An 18,277-nucleotide genomic window follows, 5' to 3' on the forward strand; every position below is an offset into this window, starting at 1 on the left:
CACCCTTCACGGCCCACGTTGACCTACCCGACACACATAAATTTGTCCTTATTCGCTCCTCGGACCAAACCCTTGCCACTCCACTCCACTTCGTCACCCAAACTCCCGTCCGGCGATTTTTGGCCTTCTCCGGCATGGCAGGTAGAGGATCCGAGCCCTACACTTCCAGATCCATTGATTCGGTGCTCGTTGCACAGGGCCCCGAGGAGGAGATGACGTCGCCGCTCCCTGGAGGAGGCCGCTCGACGGTAGTGCTCAGACTTTTTCTGTCGAGATCCATTGCTTCCACCCAAATGGCGTATGGATCTGCCGCGAGGTGTGTCCCGGTGACGACGGAAGCCCTCGTGACAGTGGACGTTCGTGAGGCAGTGTTGCATTATTCGGTTCCCGGTATGGTGTACCAGTCCAGGCGCCGCTACCGCGTCATGGTGGACGTCGCTGGCTCCTTCCAAGATGGATCAATCATCGATCTCACGTCCACTGACATCGCGAAGGTTCTGGACTCTGACGAGGAAGAGTGGGACATGGGAGACGGCCGCACCTTGAGTCTTGCGAGCCGGTGCATGTCCCATGTCCTATTCTATCTCGCCGGTGACCGGAGCAACACTTTGAGGGGTGCAGTCGACCGTCGGATATGGACACGGCGGACGTACGGGCTCTGCTTAGATTAGGTTTTAGGTGTCGTAATAGTATGGATTTATTAATTTCTTAATTGAATTGAGGTATCCCGTTGTGGAAGAAATTATTTAAGGCATGACCGGTCAGTGTCCACGGACGCGTCCTCGTAGGCGTTTGAGGGGTCGGATTTGCTGTATCCGGCTGAAGATGCTCTTAGTATGGGCTCTACTTCGATTAGGTTATACGTGTCATGTAATAGTATGGATTTATTAGATTTCTTAATTAAATTGAGGTATCCAGTCAGTGCCATGAACGTGCTTTCGTTGTTGTTTGAGGGGTCGAATTTGCTGTATTCGGCTCAAGATGCTCTTAGTACGTGTTTATCCTGTCCCCGGCGTACCGCATGTTTGCCTCGTGTCACAAGCTCCTTTTGGTAAGTGGGCAGCCACGGGCTCCACGCAGTAGCTTTTGGAGGATTCCAGAGGAGGATCTCATCCCCGCCCGAGCTTCTTCTGCCACCTCGACACCACACGACCCCGCTGCCATCAGAGACACTGATGAGCCGCCGCCGTCTCCCAAGTCGCCTGCCGACCTCCGCCTCCTCTCCTTATTCTCCCATCTCTCTTCTCTCGTATCTGACCTTTCTCCCCGGTGCAGCTTCCACCTCCCTGCAGATCCACACTTTGTCGGGCGGAGGGAGCGGGGCAGAGCCTCCAGCATCGCTGGGAGCAATGGCCCATGCCCGGCGGCACTGAGGTGGCACATCACAATATGAAGCACCGCTCCCGATCCATAGGTTCGTGGTGGTTAGTGGCCCGGAGAGTGATTTTAAGTTGCCGCCTCTTTTTGTCCAGGGATTTGGTTGACGCATTTGATTTTCGTCTATGGCTTCGGTCAGGAGACTTGGGTCAAAGGCAAGCCCACGGAAGTCAGCTCCAATCCAGTCTTCTAAGCAGGGGTGTGGGAACTGATGCCTGCTCAAGGTGCTATCAGTTTTTTTTCTCTGACCATGGTGAGTTCGTGTCTTTGAACACTTTGGTTCAATGTGACAATGCATAAATTCAAAAGATTGCTTGATTTGTTTTCTTTCCTTTTTTTAGAGAAATTGATTGTATGAACCAGTCGCAGCGTCAAATTGTATTTGTATGAACTATGCATCAATGTATTTTTAGGATCACAGCCCAAGGCACAAAAACCAGTTGCTGTAAATGGTATAAATACAGAACCTGATAATAGTCTTTCATTTAGATGCTACAATTTCTGGTGGCGGCTCGCACAGCTTGCACCGTGTTTTTCTTTAACTTCTTCCCTTCCTTTTTATTTCTCTGTCATGTATCATGTGTGTTGCAATTTTCTTCCTTCTTTGTCACGTCTCATGTCGTTTGGGATGCAGTTGTCCTCAAAGCAATTTTCTTCCTTTATTTCTCTGTCACGTCGGTCCTTAACCTGGGCTCATTGATTTTCAAGTTAGCTCCTTAATACCGAGAAAATCAAAGACATATATGAATTGGAGAAATTGTGTGTAAGAAACCGAGGCGGGACTATTGTAGAACAATCTTTGCTTGCAGCCGAGGTGGGCTAGCTCGATCGGTTTTAATAATTTTAGAAGGTGAAAGGATTAGAAATTTAGAGAAATGCATCTTGCTTTATTAGTAGGTAATAGATGTAGATGTGTCTGCTACTCCTAAGATAGTTGTTTAAATCTGATCTGTTGTTTCTAGAATATGTGGATGACTGAATCATGTCAAGATTTGGCCTCGTGTATGCTATCTTCTATTTCTAACCATAGAACACCGAGGTATCTTTGGAAAGGAAATAACATGATGAGCATTGAACCTGACTGTGAGTGAATAACCACCACCCCCTAACTAAAAAAAGTAATGATATTGGCATCTATATTACCGAAAGTACAGTACACATAAGCTATATATACTTTCAGTTTTACTACTGGGAAAGGCTTGTTACACTTCAGTATACACAATAGTACATGCTTTAACCTGTCAAATATGTATTGTCATAAACAAAGAAAAATGTATTTGATTTGCCATGGAACTGCTTGAAATCGAAGATATGGACAATGGTGCAGCACACAAATCAAATCAGCATCACATCTTAAACTGAGGTATGTTTATGATCAGTCTGAAACTCGAATCGATAGGCTGAATATACACAATGAAACACAGGTTTTAGTGAGATTCTCAGATTCACACAGGAAAGTTGCTTGGAACTTTAACTGAAAAAAATCATGTTATTATTTAGACCCCTTTGTAGTGGAGCATATGTATAATGTGAGAAGTAGATATAGGATAAGCATATAGCTAGGAGTATAAGGATTTTTTGCACTTGTCAGAGTAAATATATTTGAATAGCTCTACTTCTAACTCAGCTAACCAATCAACATCATATATTTATTAGAACTGTCATAAACTCTGAAGGTATATCCTGTAGTACTAAATTTTTTTTGCCTTTAGGAATTTAGTCTGCTGCTGTGAAGTTCAAAGCAATTTTGTTCATTCTCCGACTCCTACATTCTTTTCAATTGTCGTGCAGAAAAAGGGGATTTGAAAATAAAGCTTCCATGGCATGCAGAAACAGAGCATGTGGTTGGATCAACAATAGAACAAACTACGGTATATGCTTCATTTTGTTTGGATTCAGAAAATCTGTATGCTGTCTGTAATTCAGAAATTGATTGCTTCATTCACTCATGCGCTACTGCTATTTCATATACAGGGGATCAGGGAGGAGAGCAGCAGCCTACTGCTTCTTGGTTACTGCTCCCTCTGTTGATCAGGGAGTACTACACATCTATACAGAGAACACAAAGAACAGAAGGCTGATGCAGTGATGCTTGCTGCTTTCAAGGGGATACATACCTCTGTTGTGGCAGCAACCCTCTGCTTCTGCTGCCCGTTGCCGCTGCTGCCTCCCGCTTCTGCCCTCTGCTGCTGCTGCCCGCTGCCTCTGCTTGCCACCGCTGCTGCTGCTTGTCATTGCTCCTTGCCGCGAGCTCGACGGTGTCCATGTAGGAGCTCCCCTGCCCGCGCGTCGTCTACGACCCGCGTGCCTCCTCCTCGTCCCTGCGCAGCAACAACAGCTCCTCCAGGCCGCCCTGCCTCTCTTCCTTCTCCCTTTCTCCTTCCTCCCCTGGCTCTTCTTCTTGTCTCTCTCTCTCACACCAACTCACTCTTTCTCTGTTACCTACAGGAGGCCGACGCCGAACTGCAAGCAGCTGCCGCCTGGAGGTTCTCCGCCGCCGGAGCCCTCCTCCTCCTCGCCCACGTCACCGGCGTCCATCCTCGTCGGATCTGGTTCCGCCGGGACTCCCTGCGCCTCCGCCGCCTCGCCAAGTCCGTCTGCTGAAGCCGCCTCTGTCCGCTGCCTGCTCGATCCCCTGCCTCGACCACATCCGTGCGCTTGTGCAAGGGATGCAACGCCCAGCAGCGCTTCGCGGCGTCCATGTGCAGGGGAAAGCAGAGGTCGGCGCCGGCGAGCAGGCAGTGGAGCGCGTCGACGGAGCCATGGTGGAGGTCATGGCGCCGAGCTGCTCCACCCACCTTGCGCTGACGAGCACGGGGGAGCTCAGGTTCTTGGGAATGGAAACGCACCTACAGGGGGCTGGCGATGCCGGAGGCGGAGGAGAGGGGCGGGCACCTTCCGCGCCGCCGAGCTCATCGACGAGAGCAGCCTCCCCCCTTCCACCTTTTTCTGCCGGTGGATAAGATGAACAAAGGAGCGCGGGTGAAATTGTTACAAAATGCAGGGATTAATTTGCAAAAACGAAGCGTTTTCTCGGATACCCACTTAAAATAGGACTGCGGGTTGAATACTCAGAAACGGAGGGTTTTTTTTGCAAAAGTGACGACGATGTACGGGCAGAAGCACTCCGTGCTTTATTAGTAGGGAAAGATATATAAATTTTTTCTACTACCGGGTGTAGTTACTCTCACTTTTGTTTGATACGTTTTAGGTAGTATCTATCATATTGGAGAATATGTACACGTAGTATGTAGTATATAAGAATGTTTATGTAGTATATATACTACTTTTTTGGTAGTATGTATCATATTTTGTGCATACTCTATTTCGCGTATAAATATGTACGTATTTCATAAATACAATAAAATCATGAGCTCACTTGCTATTTTTTCATATAACTCACTTTGGAGTATCTTAGATGTAGTATATAAACATGCTAAAAATAATAAAGTAGAGTATATACTACCACATGGTAGTATATGAGAAATGGGTGTAGCTACACCCGCCCGGTAGTAGGATGGATTTTCCCTATATATATATATATATATATATATATATATATATATATATATATATATATATATTACGAAAGTACATGTTTTTTTTTTGCGTCGAGGAAAGTATATGTACTGCTTGCATAAGATATACGTCTGGTTTTCCTTTTTTTCTCTCTTAGTTTCTGTTAAGGTTGAACTGCTCCTCTAAGTGAGCTGCTGTATGACTGGATGATACTTTCTAATGGAGCCGGGAGGGGGACCTCCCTGTTCATCTAAAAAAATAAGATATACGTCTATAGAAAATAATATGCATCTCATTTGACATGATGCACCTTGTATATATCGACTCACAAAATAGTATATACCCCAACAGTAAAAATGCAATGTAGTATATACTCACTCACAAGAAAGCAGTATATATATCCTCTCAGCAAAATGCAATGTAGTCTAAGAAAATAGTACTAGTACATAACAAAATATAGTATATACTCACTCGCAAAAAAAAAGTACTAGTATATACCCTCTGAGAAAAAATATTGTAAATATATCCTCACACAAAAACAACATAGTATATACTCACTCACGAAAAAGTAGTATATTCAGCAAAATGCAATATGGTCTTACAAAATACTAGCACTACATACTCTCTCAACAGAATATTGTATATGTTCACTCAGAAAAAGTAGTATATACCCGTTAAAGAAAATAAAAGGTAAGGTACAATATAAAGTGTTGTACTGCTTGTGGGTGCCACCCAGTTTATTCTTGAGCAGTATACGTACACCATTCATTATCTTTTGTTCTAATTTGTCTGACTCAGTGTATACAACAAGTAGTATATACTCAAATTTCTAGTAGTACGTACTAAAAATTAGGAATAAGGTATATACTCAAAATTACAAGTATTACTTTTCAATGGTGGCATAGTATGCACGCAAGAAAACCAACTAAAGAAACGGGTCAGCGGCTCAAGCTAATTGGTTCCTAACCTCTAGGATTAGGTATGCATGAGACTAGCCACAGTGGTAGTAACTTCAACAGTAACATCGAGTCCAACTCAACAAATTTGCTTATGCGGCAGTGAGTTAATGATGAGAGAGGTAGTTATAGTAACTTAGCTAGTTACTGTAACATCACATGTCCCAATGCAATATGAGTCTATAACCCTAATAAATGAAGCTTTGCATGTTACCATACTTATATTACTACCCACTATGAAGGTAGTAACATAGTCTAGGGATATGTGTATGTTACTAGTGTATGTTACTCACCATTGTGGCTAGTCTGAAAATGGTCGGTAGTTGCCGCTGTTGGATTTATCCATTCGGTTATATATACATAAACACTATTCTGATCACGGGATCAGAATAATATTCTGATCATAACCTGAACTTTTTGAGTTACACAACTTGGACTTCTTCCTGTATAAACTCGACCTTCGGGCTATCTTCGTAATCGTGCCTTCTACCGCGAGTTTTTCTGATCAATCGTGTTGTTTGTGATATACATGTAATGTGCACACGTTTTGTAGCAGCTAAATGCGTGTTTTAAATAGGAATCACGATCATTGGCGGATTTGGTCTCGGGTGATGATGAACTTGTGTTTGTTGCGAGTTTAATGCATGTTGTGGGTGTTGTCGAAGCTCTGAAACAATGGGAATTGTGTTTTGGTATGATTTCGTTGCACAATTTTTTGTTATTTCAAGTGAATTTGGAACCGGTCGTGTTCTTCATCCACCCGAGATGCATCCTCCACCATCGGCGATTTCTTGTTTTCCTGTCAAGTTTGCGCACTGATTTGCGTACTGTAGTAAAATTGAAGGCTTACTACATCGTCAATTTCAATCGGGGGGGGGGGGTCCATACGATTTGATTTCTGGCGTTTTGATGTTGGCACTCCCGCGACTGTTGCACGGTTTTTTTTGCGGTTTTTGGATTTGCCCTCTTTTCATTTTTCCTGTGGAAAGGTAGTTCGCAGATCATTTACAAGGGTGTGCAGACGTGTTCTAATCAGGCGCAGAAGATTTTATGCTTCTGACGAATTCTTTCATTCATGTTTTGTGTGTCATCTAATGGTTGTTGTACAAGCTGGACTTCTGTGTTGTTCATACATGAACTTCTGATTTTCCTTTATTTTGCAAGGTTGTGCAGCAAGTCCTCTGTATTTCTTTCCTTTTTACTGTCATTTCTTCATTCTTTTCATTGGTTGTGTAGGAAGTCCATTTAATTGTTTGGCCGATTGATATGCGTATATTTTTTATTTTTTTGTAGTATGTTCTCGTCATCTAATAGTTTGTTGGACTTCGGTTAATAACTATCCTGAACTTCTGTATGCTAGTTCGAGGTTTTACATAAACCCGGACTTCTATATCATCACTATTTGAACTTCTTATTCCCACTGTCTGTAGTAGAAGCTGGACTTCTATTGTACCAGTGATTGAATTTCTAGGTTTCCACATTGCAAGGCGGTGCAACATTGTGCTCTATATTTCTTTTATTTATTTTTTTGGTAATTTTCAATTTTTTTGAATTGGTTTTGAGTTTGTCTAGTGTGCAACCGTAGGATTAGTCCCTAGTATGCACGCATACTTTTTTATTTTTTTGTATCATGTTTGCATACTTTGAACAATTGTAGCACTTCAGTACGTGTTGGAATTGACCCAAACAATTAAATCTGGACACCAAATTTAATCGGGGTTGTTTTTTCAATCATTTCACGTTCTGTTGTACAAACTGGTCTGCTATAACTTTCGTACCTGAACTTCTGTCCTCTTTACGCATGCTTTCAGGAGATGAGGCAATACAATCTAGTCTGTCGTTGTTGTTGTTATATAAAAAAATCAAGTATGCTTTATGTTGTTGACTGTCGTCATGTGTGTATCTGTTGAGTTGGAGCACAGGCACATGCATCCTTTTTCCCTTTAATCTATGTTTTTGGGATAGTTTTTTGATCATCCACTATCTTCAGTAAAAGCTGGACTTCTTTTTAATTAATGGTTTAACTTCTGGTTTTCCACATCGCATTCCACATCTGCAAGGCGAAGGTGCATGGTGCTATATATTTTCTTTGTTTCATTTTTTTGTAATTTTAGTTCTTGAGATGTTCTTCTTGGACTTTGTCTCGTGAGCAATCATTGGATTAGTCCAAGTATGCATGCACTTTTTCTAGATCATCCAAGCGTCGTTGTACAAGCTGGACTTCTGTGTTGTTCATACCTGAACTTCTGATTTTCCTTTATTTTGCAAGGTTGTGCAGCAAGTCCTTTGTATTTCTTTCTTTTTATGTTATTTTTCATTCTTTTGCATTGCTTTGGATTTTTTTGACTTAGTCCCATGAGCAAGCATGGAATTGGCCGACGGATATGCATATATTTTTTATTTTTTCTAGTATGTTTTCGTACCTATAATAGTTGTTGGTCTTCAGTGAATAACTATCCTGAACTTCTGTATGCTAAACATTTTTTAACATGTTAATTTGAGGTGAATAACTATCCTGAACTTCTGCATGCTAATCGTTATTAACATGTTAATTTGAGGTGAATAACTATCCTGAACTTCTGTATGCTAATCATTATTAACATGTTAATTTGAGGTGAATAACTATCTGAACTTCTGTTTTTTTCTAGTATGTTATCGTACTTATAATAGTTGTTGGTCTTCAGTGAATAACTATCCCAAACTTCTATATATTCACTATTTGAACTTCTTTAATTATAATTATGTTTGTTATTTTAGTATTTAAATATTTGTAGACATTGAAATAGGCATTGGGCCTATTGAAAAATGCGGTAGCGCGAGGCCGAGCCGCATGTGTACTTTGTGTGTATTTGAATTTTGAACTTCTATATTGTTTTTAAGTTGTGTATTTTAGTTAGATGTGGACTTCATCTGTTTTTGTACTTGAACATCTTCTTTTTATTTCTTAGTGTTTACTTATTCATATGCTTTTACTTCTGTGATTAGTGTAGTTGAACTTCTGTTCTTTATTTTTTGAACTTCTTTCTCTTGTTTTTTACGTGCATATTTGTTTATTTATTTTTCTTCCCTTGGTAGAGACCTTTCTGCTTGCAACCAATTTTTTGTTTGTAGGATACCAGTAGATTTGTTATGTGATCTTAACTTTTCGAAAAATAGATGCATTCAAATGGTGCATTTATTTACCAATAGATGCATTTACTTTTTAAGTTTGGGGGGGTGTAAAATTGTAATTACCACGGCGTTGCAATGCCCCACTACAGGGATGCATTAATCTCTGTCTCCCTCGCCACCACCTGTCAGAAAACCCCCTCCCTCTCGCTCGCTCTCTTCTCCCTCTGTGTGCTCCGCTGCCTCCAACCTCCCCCGATTTCTCCGCCTCTGTCCCCTACGGTCGTGTGTGTGGTAACCGGCGCTCGCAACGCTCCTATTTCTCCCCCACGCCCCGCTCTCCCTTGCCCACTCTCCCTCGTCCAGCCCTTCTGCTCTGAAGCGAGGGCGGCAACTGCCTGCGCGGTTGCAAGGTGCGCATGGCTTCTTGGGCGTTGAAGAACCGCACTAGATTTGTGCGTGCGGGATTCGTTTGGAGAGGTACAAATGCTCCCTCCCTCCAATCCTTGCTCTTAGTGTTCGGCAGATATGACGAGGGCTCTCTCTTTCTTCTGTGCTCTCGCATCCGCGTCCTCCCCTTTGTTCTGATGGTTGGGGTGGAGATTAGGTAGGGTTCTTGTGCGTGTGGTGGGTGGAATCCATTCCCCCGTGGTCAGACGTTAGTGCTATTTCTCCCTTTGTATGTGAGATGCTTGTGTGTGCTATTTCTCCCTTCAGACGTTAGTGGATCCCATTTCCCCTTTTGTTGATTTCAGCAGTCAGATGCATATAAGACAGGGTGTGGTGTGATGGTTGATGCTGGATCTGATGTATGTAATTGTCTTAGTGTTGTTGATTTCGAAGTCTAGATTGTGTCTGTCACATGCTAGTTAGTTTATGGATACTTTTTTTGTTTGTGCTTGCCTAGATGTGCTACTGTATTCACCCTAGGTTTGATTTATTTGCTTTTCTAGATGTGCTACTGTATTTGTTGTATGATTTTCTACTTGCTAACTATATGCATTCTATCCCCTTTTTTGTAGGTTGATATAGTGTTTGGAGTAGCATTCATCAAGGGGGTTGTGTTGTCATGGCTTCAAAACCTTCTCCTGGTTTTTGAATGTGGTTGCATTTTGTATTTTAAGTAGAAGTTTTGTTATATATGTCTGCCCATATCTTCACTTGGTTGTCTTGTTGGACTGCCCATTCTTAAAAGTGTGAACTTCTAGCAAAGTTGATGTGTATGCATTTTACCCTTGGTTTAAGTTAGTAGAGTGTTGCTTAATTTTTATTTAATGAATTGCTGGTGAACTATGTCAGCAAGTGTTGCTGGACTTCCCACATGTTTGATATTTTTATAGTGTATATCTTTGTTTTTTTGTGTGATCATTTTTATGGTATTGATATTTAGTTTGCCTATGAAATAGTATTTCTGCTCATGCTACATCTTTTTTATGTGGTACTTGCTTGGGCCACATAGTTGAACTTCTGGTTTTAATTATTGTTTTGTTTATAATGAAATTTTGTTGAACTTCTATTCTATGTATTTTGTTTTACTGCTTTGTTATATATTGTTGAACTTCTGGACATTCATCTTATATGTAGTACCCTCTCTGGTGTGGATTGTTCTATATTTAGTATGTAAATTGGAAATTGTTCATTTGTGTTTACTTCTTTGTTAGGTATTGTTGAACTTCTGGGTATTATATATTGATGCAATAGTAGAATCCCCTTTTGGTGTAGGATTGTTGATTAGGACTCAACTTCCTTTTTACTTGCATTTTGTGTAGTTTATGATGATTTGAATAGTTCTAAAAAAATGCCTGTGATCAAGATGGAGCTTCAGAAGTTAATACTGATGCTCCAATATCTGATGCGGCTAAATCACCTGTTATTCATTTGTCTGCTGAGGTTGCTTCGAGCCTTGAGAATAATTCAAGCCTCGAGAAACTTGCTTTTGTAGCTCTTGCTGAACCCAGTATGTGCAACTCCTTTCCTTTTTATTTTAAATTCTCGAGCCATGTTTTTTTAACTTATTCCTGTCATGTGTTTTTTGTTTTTTGTTGCTGACTATTTTTGTTATTTGCTATGCTTTTTGTGTTCTTTGCAGATGTGTCCACAGGAGAGGAAGCTGTGAACACCATCAACGATATTCTATCTGATATTCGTTTATCAGAAAACACTACTGCTGCCGAGTAGGGGGTTCCGTCAGTCGAAGGTTCTGATTGTGTTCTGGATCCTTTGTGCTTTGTTCAGATGTTAGAGACGCGGTCGCAGTCTGTTGATAGCACTGAACCTGTCATGCAACCTGAGGATGTGCCTCTTCAGCTTCTTCTGGAGGACCAGCACAAGAGGAAGAAGCAAGAAGATTTTGACAAGAAGATGGCGGCCTGCCTTCAGAAAGGTTCTGATGTTCCTGAAACTGTTAATGTTGCTGAGCTCACTATTGGGCATTGCTCTGTTGTTGAGGAAGATGTGTCGTGTGGCGCTGATGCCGTGGTTTCCCCCGTGAAGAAGAAAATCAAGAAGACCGCTGCCAGGAAGAATTTAGTTGGTGAACTTACTCCTCGGAGGAGCCCACGTGTTTCAAAGTCTATAGAAATACCTGAAGAGGAAGGGCTAGCCCTCGGTGGAACGCCACACTGTAGTCCTCGTGTGCTTGCCACTGCGGCGCCTGCGCCTTCTCCGCTTGGTGCTGGTGCATTTGGTAAGGGGAAGAAATGCGGCGTTAAGCGCAAGGTTGCACCTGCAAAGGTCAACAAGGGTGTGAAGAAGCATTCTCGTGTTAATCCGGAGGACAAGGATGATGCTGATTTCAATGCTGATGACGAGGATGATGATGATGATGATGATGCCGCTAATCAGGTATGAATCTCTCATGTTTACTACTTTTGAGAGCATTTGTAGATTTGTTGTAGCTTTTGTGTTTGTAGCACTGCCTTTGTGTGCATGGTTGAACTTCTGCTATGTACATAGCTGACCTTCTGGTTCATATAGACGATTAAATTAGCTGAACTTCTTGGCTTATATGGTATTACTGCCTTTGTGTACATAGGTGAACTTCTAGATAAATACATAAGAAATTAACTTAACTTGTTGTTGTACATGTTTTATTACTACCTTGGTGTACATGGTTGAACTTCTGCTATGTACATTTCTAACATTTTGAAAGCATGCTAACTTTTGGTCATACATGGTTGTACTGCCTATGTAGACATAGTTGTACTTCTGAAATGTACTTTATATGTAGGCACTAGTTGAATTTTGTTGTAGTTTGTGTATCTCATTTTTCTTCCTTTTTTCCTTGTCATTGTCTTTTTCTCAGTATCAGCTTATGAAGCGACTTGAGAGGAGGAAGAGAGCAGGGAAAGTGCCCGAAGAAGGTGACGAAGGAGGAGATGCAGCGAAATGTTTTAACAAGACGGTTCGCTGCTCAATGAAAGAGGTCAAGACGTGTGCAAAAATGCTAAAACTTAGGCACATGAAGAGGGTTATCAATGCTGGTTTTGGTTGCGTGTTTGACTTGACTGTTGATTCCAACATTTCTCGTCCTTTGATGGGCAACATCTACACGAGGATTGACCGTACAACCATGATTCTGGACATGGGTGAGGCGAACAAGGTTCTGCGTATTACAAGTGATGCTATTCACCATCTTTTTGGATTCTCTGAGGGTGATCGTACCCCTCCAAGGCCCTCGAATGATGGGTTTGATGATGCTGTCATGAGGCTGAAGTCCAAACTTGGCTACAGTAGGAGTGACAACATCAAGACAAAGGTTCTGCAGAATATCCTTGCGAAACTTGTGGAGGATGAGACGAATGATGATCTGGCTCTACAGGTGTTTTACCTGATTCTATTCATGAAGGTGGTTATTCCTGGTACGTCTACATGAGTGTCTAGGGAGGCAGCAATGGCCGAGAACCTTGTCTCTGAAGATATGGCAGAAATGGACTACTGCCAGTTGGTTGTTGATGACATTCAAAGAGTTGTTATTAGGTATCAGCTAGGGACTAGCAAAGGAAAAGTTGTCACAGGTTGTGCCATCGCGCCGCTTCTTATGTATTTGGACTGCGTTTTCATTGGCAAGAAGCCTGTTGTTGACTTGAGGACCCCTCGCATAAGTTTCATGAATCAGGCCAATCTTCTTGAGCTTGCTGTTGCTGACTTGGTCAGGAAGGGTGATGATGACCCAGCCACCTGGCTGTTTGGGAAACTGCCTGTGAGTGTTTCTTCTTTCCTGTGTAGTTAGCACTGTCTTTCTATGCATGGTTGAACTTCTGCCATGTACATAGCTGACCTTCTGGTTCATATAGACGAGTAAATTAGTTGAGCTGCTTGGCTTATATGGTATTACTGCCTTTGTGTACATAGGTGAACTTCTGGATGAATACATAAGAAATTAGCTTAACTTGTTGTTGTACATGGTTGAACTTCTGCTATGTAAGTTTCTAATAGTTTAAAAGCATGTTAACTTCTGGTCATACATGTTTGTACTGCCTATGTAGACATAGTTGGACTTGTGAAATGTACTGCGTGTGTAGGCATTAGTGGAATTTTTGGTGTAGTTTGTGTATCTGATTGTTCTGCCTTTTTTCCTTGTCATTGTCTTTTTTTCTGTATCAGCTTGTGGTACTAACTTGAACTTCTGCTACTGTCTTCTATATTTCTTCTTCCATGTTCTTTCATTTGTTCTTCGACGTGTTGACTTTTGTTTTTGTATATGCAGTGGAAGACACAGGCTGAGGTTGTATTCTTTAGGGTTACTGACCGTCCTATTCTTACTATGCCTCGTGCCTCCGGCCTAGGGTGTGGAACTTCCCCAAGATTTGGATTCACCCGGGATGTTAACACTGGTGCCCCCTGTAGATCCAGGAGGTTCTTCTGCCCGTGTGAGTGCTGCATGTGGTGTGTCCTCTGAGGGTTTGTTTGATGCTCCAATGTTTCCCTTGCTAGGATTGATGGACTTCTAGAAACTGTTTGTGGAGAGATGGCTTGTGTTTCGACAATGGTTGAGCGTCTTAGTCGCGTTGATGGTATTCTTCCTCCCAACCATAGTTTTGATGCTGAGTCTTCGAAGTAGCTTTTGTCGATTGAAGCTAAATATCTTGCTGAACTTTGTGAGAGCACTTCCCACCTTCGTGCTAGCTTTCGGCTGTTCAAGGAAATGCAGGATGTTCGTTGCAAGCCGTTTGAAGATGAGGCAAGTGTTATTGTGAGTCAGATTCAGAGGCAAGATCATGTTCATTTGGGTCATGAAGGAGGCCATGTGGATCATACTTAAGAGGTTTGTTTGTGTTTGCTTTTTGATATTTTCTGTGCATTAATGTTCATTGTTAGCTTTTCAGTTATTACTGTTATGTAGTCATAAGTGATCCTTATTGATTTCATGTGTCCTAAACCTTTTCCTGTTAGCACTAGTGTTTCCTAGGTGACCTTCTCTATTTACAGTACCTGAACTTCAGGGGCTACATCACCTGAACTTCTCTCATTTCCATGAGTGTCCCTTTTTGTTCCCTTTTGCATTAGAGTAGTTTGCTATCAAGTTTACTGTATTTAGACTTCCACCATGTGTCATTTTGTCATAGCTAACCTTCTTTTATTATGTAATGTGAACTTTTGCTGATTAGGCATTTGTGTTTTACATGATATTTTTTGTAGGCTGTAAATGATGATGCTAGGGTTGAGGAGGATGTTTTACCTGAAAGCGCAACTACTCCTATGCATGATCTGTTCCCCCGAGTGATGTATCGGTTGATGAGGTTCATGGCAGTGAAAATAAAGTACCATTTTTCTTGTCCATTTGTCTCATTTTTCTTATTGTACTTGTTTTTGCATTTTATCACTGCGTGCCCATTTGTAATGACTTTCTGTTCTTTGCTGCAGAATGATGATTCTAGTGTTCCTCTAGAGAAGGTTGCAGACAAGACCGTGTCAGGCACCGACCGCTTTGACGGGGTGGAGCCAACTGAACCTCAGTCGTCCATTGGCGTTGTGGTTTCTGATGCTAAGCAGGGCAAGACAGCTAGAGATATCATTTTGGAGACAGATCCCGTCGAGGCTGCTGTAGAGACTGGTGGTAGTGCTGCTGCAGGCCCGGAGAAGTCTCCTGCAGCAGAGCCATCAGTTGTTGTTGATGCTGGTTCTCCAGTTGTTCCAACTACTCCAACAGTTTTTGTTGTTTTAGATTCTCCAGCTGGTCCAACTGCTGCTGCTGTCCTCTCTGATGCTGCTGCAATGTCTACTGGAGTTGACGAGGATGATGAGGAAGAGAACAAAAGTGATAGCGTGGAAGAGGAGGTTGATCATTCTAGTGCTGCGTCTGGAATATGCAAGAATCCATAAAGAGAGGAGCATGCTTCTATCTTCTTCCCCATCCCCGTTCCTTTTGTTTTTGGTTTTGGTGCATGATATCCCTGTGAACTGCCTGTGTGGTGCAAGTTGAACTTCTGGTTTGTGCTTTGTTGGTTGGTTTGTAAATAAAGTTAAGTGAACCTGTTTCTATGTGGGGGGGGTCTGTAATGCATGGGTTGTGATGTTTATAATCCTGTTGTTTTATCTTTTCTGGTGTAGCAGCTAAGATGTGCTTGTGTTTGAATGTTGTGCTGGGATGTTGCTCTTATTTTCTATTTCTTTTGCTGAGCAGATAGTGAACTTGCTGTCATCAGAAAGAAGGTTGACGACTTTTATTTCAGTGTTACTAGGCTTAAGAATGACCGTTCTAAGAGGTGAGTGCAGCTGGCCAGAATTTACATCCATCCACCACTATGAACTGCCAGTTGTTTCATACCTGAACTTCTTTACACCTTGTTGCTTAAACTTCTAATATCTTCTCTGTGCTTAACATCTAGTCTTTTTTTACTGCCTACCACTATAAACTGTCTGTCGTTTCATACCTCAACTTCTTTTACATTTTGTTGCTGAACTTCTAATTTCTTCATCTGTGCTGAACATCTAGTCTTTTTTTATTGCCTATTGTGATGTAGCTGAACTTCTGTGCTTATATGTGTTATGACTTTCTTGAGTTCCTGATGCTTAAGTTCTATTTTTATTTTCTATTGCTTGTTTTAGATAAAAGATCATGTTCCAAAACAATGAGTGTGAAGCTATTGTTGAAGATGTAGCAATATCTTTTTCTCCTCGCGGAATGCTTCGATCTAATGTAGCTGAGATTGCACTGTATTGTCTATGTGCGAAGTACCAGAAATCAGATAAACTCATTCTGCCGTATTGGGTTTGTGTAAGTGAACCCTATAGTGATTTCTTTTATGTTTTGTTCCTTAACCTTTTATTTAAAACTTGTTTGTCTCATTTTGTATTTTCATATGTTGGCGTTGTCTGGATTATTTTAGGACAAGATCTTTAGAGGTCAATTTGATTCCCGTGTGAGTAAGTACTTCATGGCGACTGGTCCAGATAGCATGGGTGCACATGATTCTGTAAGCAATATCTTGTTCTTTGTCTCTGTATTAGTTTGCACTGCAATCCACTCTGTTTACATTATTTTATTTTTCTTTGTACCGTTTGATATTAATTTTCAGTTTTCAATGATTTGTGTGTTTATGTTGCTTCAGGTTGTTTTCCCCACTTTTGACCCGCCTGAGATTCCTGCTAACTTGGGTGGTGTTGGTCATTGGGTTTCGATATTTCTTGACCTGAAGAATTCAAGGTTCCAACTTCTCGACTCCCACTATGGACCAGAAGATGACTGTGCGGTACGCCTGTTTCAGCGGATGACTAATAACATCAAGAAGCTTTGGAACGATGCCAGCAACGACAGGGAGACACCCTTCAGTCTAGTTACTATTGACCATTTCCAATTGGATTGGATTGATGTCCCCCAGCAGAATAACAAGTATGAGCTCCACTTTGTCTCTATCACTTCTGTTTATCTGTAGTTGTACGTAAGCTGTGACTTCTTTTATTCGTTGGCTTTCTTTTTTGTTCTAACACTGTCCTTTTTTGTGTTTGATGGCAGTATCGACTGCGTATTCTTCATGCTTACGAATGTTAATTCGTTTCATGATGGGGTTCTTGCAAACTACTCCCATCATAATATCATGGATATCACAAACACATGGCTGTACTCTATTGCTTCTTCTAACCTGTTTGAAACAGACTTCCAAAGTTTGTTTGGCTACTATACATGTAAGCCTTAACACTTGGACTGCTTGTTGTACTTCATCTTTTATTGTACATGAACTTCGGGATATGATGCCTTTTTATGCATTTTAGTTAGCTCTAGTTGATTGTTTTCCATCTTCATCAGTTTATGTTGAACTGTGCCTTTGGTTGGGCCTAAACTTCATTTAGTTTTTAAATGCTACACATTTTTAGGTCAGCTTTAGTAGCGACCATGTCATCTATATTAGCTGGACTGTACATTATGATGTACCTGAACTTCACTTATAATTAATGGACTTTTTTGTCTTCCTTTTCTTTGACAGTGATGCGTTGGACTTCACCGATTGCCACTATTCATTCCTTGGGTCACAGGAATACCAACCTAGGGAGGAATCAATGAGTGCAACTTCGAGAGAATATGATAGCGCTCAAACCCTTATTCCTTCCAAGTTGGGGAAGTAGGCTATCGGTATTTCTGGTGCTCCAAACACCCCTTGCTCCGGGAAGGTTGGTGCAGTCGCAATAGATGAAGCAGAGGTGATTTCGTCGGATGATGATTTTGAGAAGATTGCTTACCCGAAGAATGGTAAATCTGCTGCTGGTACTGTACCTGGGAGAGGTGGGAAGAATGTTGTCTTCACCAGGAGGAAACCGGCAGTTGAGTCTGGCAACGTAACTTCCTCTAAGAGAGCATCGAGATTGCCTTTGAAGTGGCATTCTGCTGTCGCTCCCCTAAATAAGTACATTTACCCTCATCTATCCGAGGCCCGGAGAGTGAAAGAGTTTGTGCTTAGTGATGAAGGCCTGGAGAAGTATACTGAGTGAGTTTTCTTATTCTTTTTTTGTTGCTGCCAGAGATGCTATTTTGTTCTGAACTTCTGTTTTATTAGTATGTGAACTCCCTGCCTTTTGGAGTTATAGTTTCTGAACTTCTGTTGTATTAGTATCTGAACTTCTGTTGTATTAGTGTCTGAACTTTTAATATTTTTCCCAACCTTTTAAATCTGCAGGACAAGCTACTTCATGTTTAACATCCCTGGGAATGTGATTGACCTCACAGGGCGTGTCCTTTATACTCTTTTTCGGTGAAGGGCAGCAGATGGAAGGAGATATAATGGATTATCTCATAAGCTTGTGGAAGGATAAGCCGGAGACCTCTGATATCTTCTCTTCTCCTGAGAGGGTTGTACTTAGTCCCTAAATCATACAGGTTT

At 41.6% G+C, this 18,277-nt stretch overlaps 1 protein-coding gene across 1 annotated transcript; it reads left to right on the plus strand.

The window, feature by feature from the left end:
• The first annotated feature begins 1,095 nt into the window (after positions 1-1,095).
• LOC123043603 (uncharacterized) lies at positions 1,096-3,574 on the plus strand. Its single transcript, XM_044466104.1, has 4 exons — positions 1,096-1,414; positions 1,517-1,630; positions 3,169-3,248; positions 3,352-3,574. The coding sequence occupies exons 1-4, from the start codon at positions 1,357-1,359 to the stop codon at positions 3,406-3,408; spliced, it is 309 nt and encodes a 102-aa protein (XP_044322039.1). The 5' UTR covers positions 1,096-1,356; the 3' UTR covers positions 3,409-3,574.
• The last annotated feature ends 14,703 nt before the right edge of the window (positions 3,575-18,277 follow it).

This window comes from Triticum aestivum, chromosome 2B (assembly GCF_018294505.1).
Source record: "Triticum aestivum cultivar Chinese Spring chromosome 2B, IWGSC CS RefSeq v2.1, whole genome shotgun sequence".
Classification (NCBI taxonomy): domain Eukaryota; kingdom Viridiplantae; phylum Streptophyta; class Magnoliopsida; order Poales; family Poaceae; genus Triticum; species Triticum aestivum.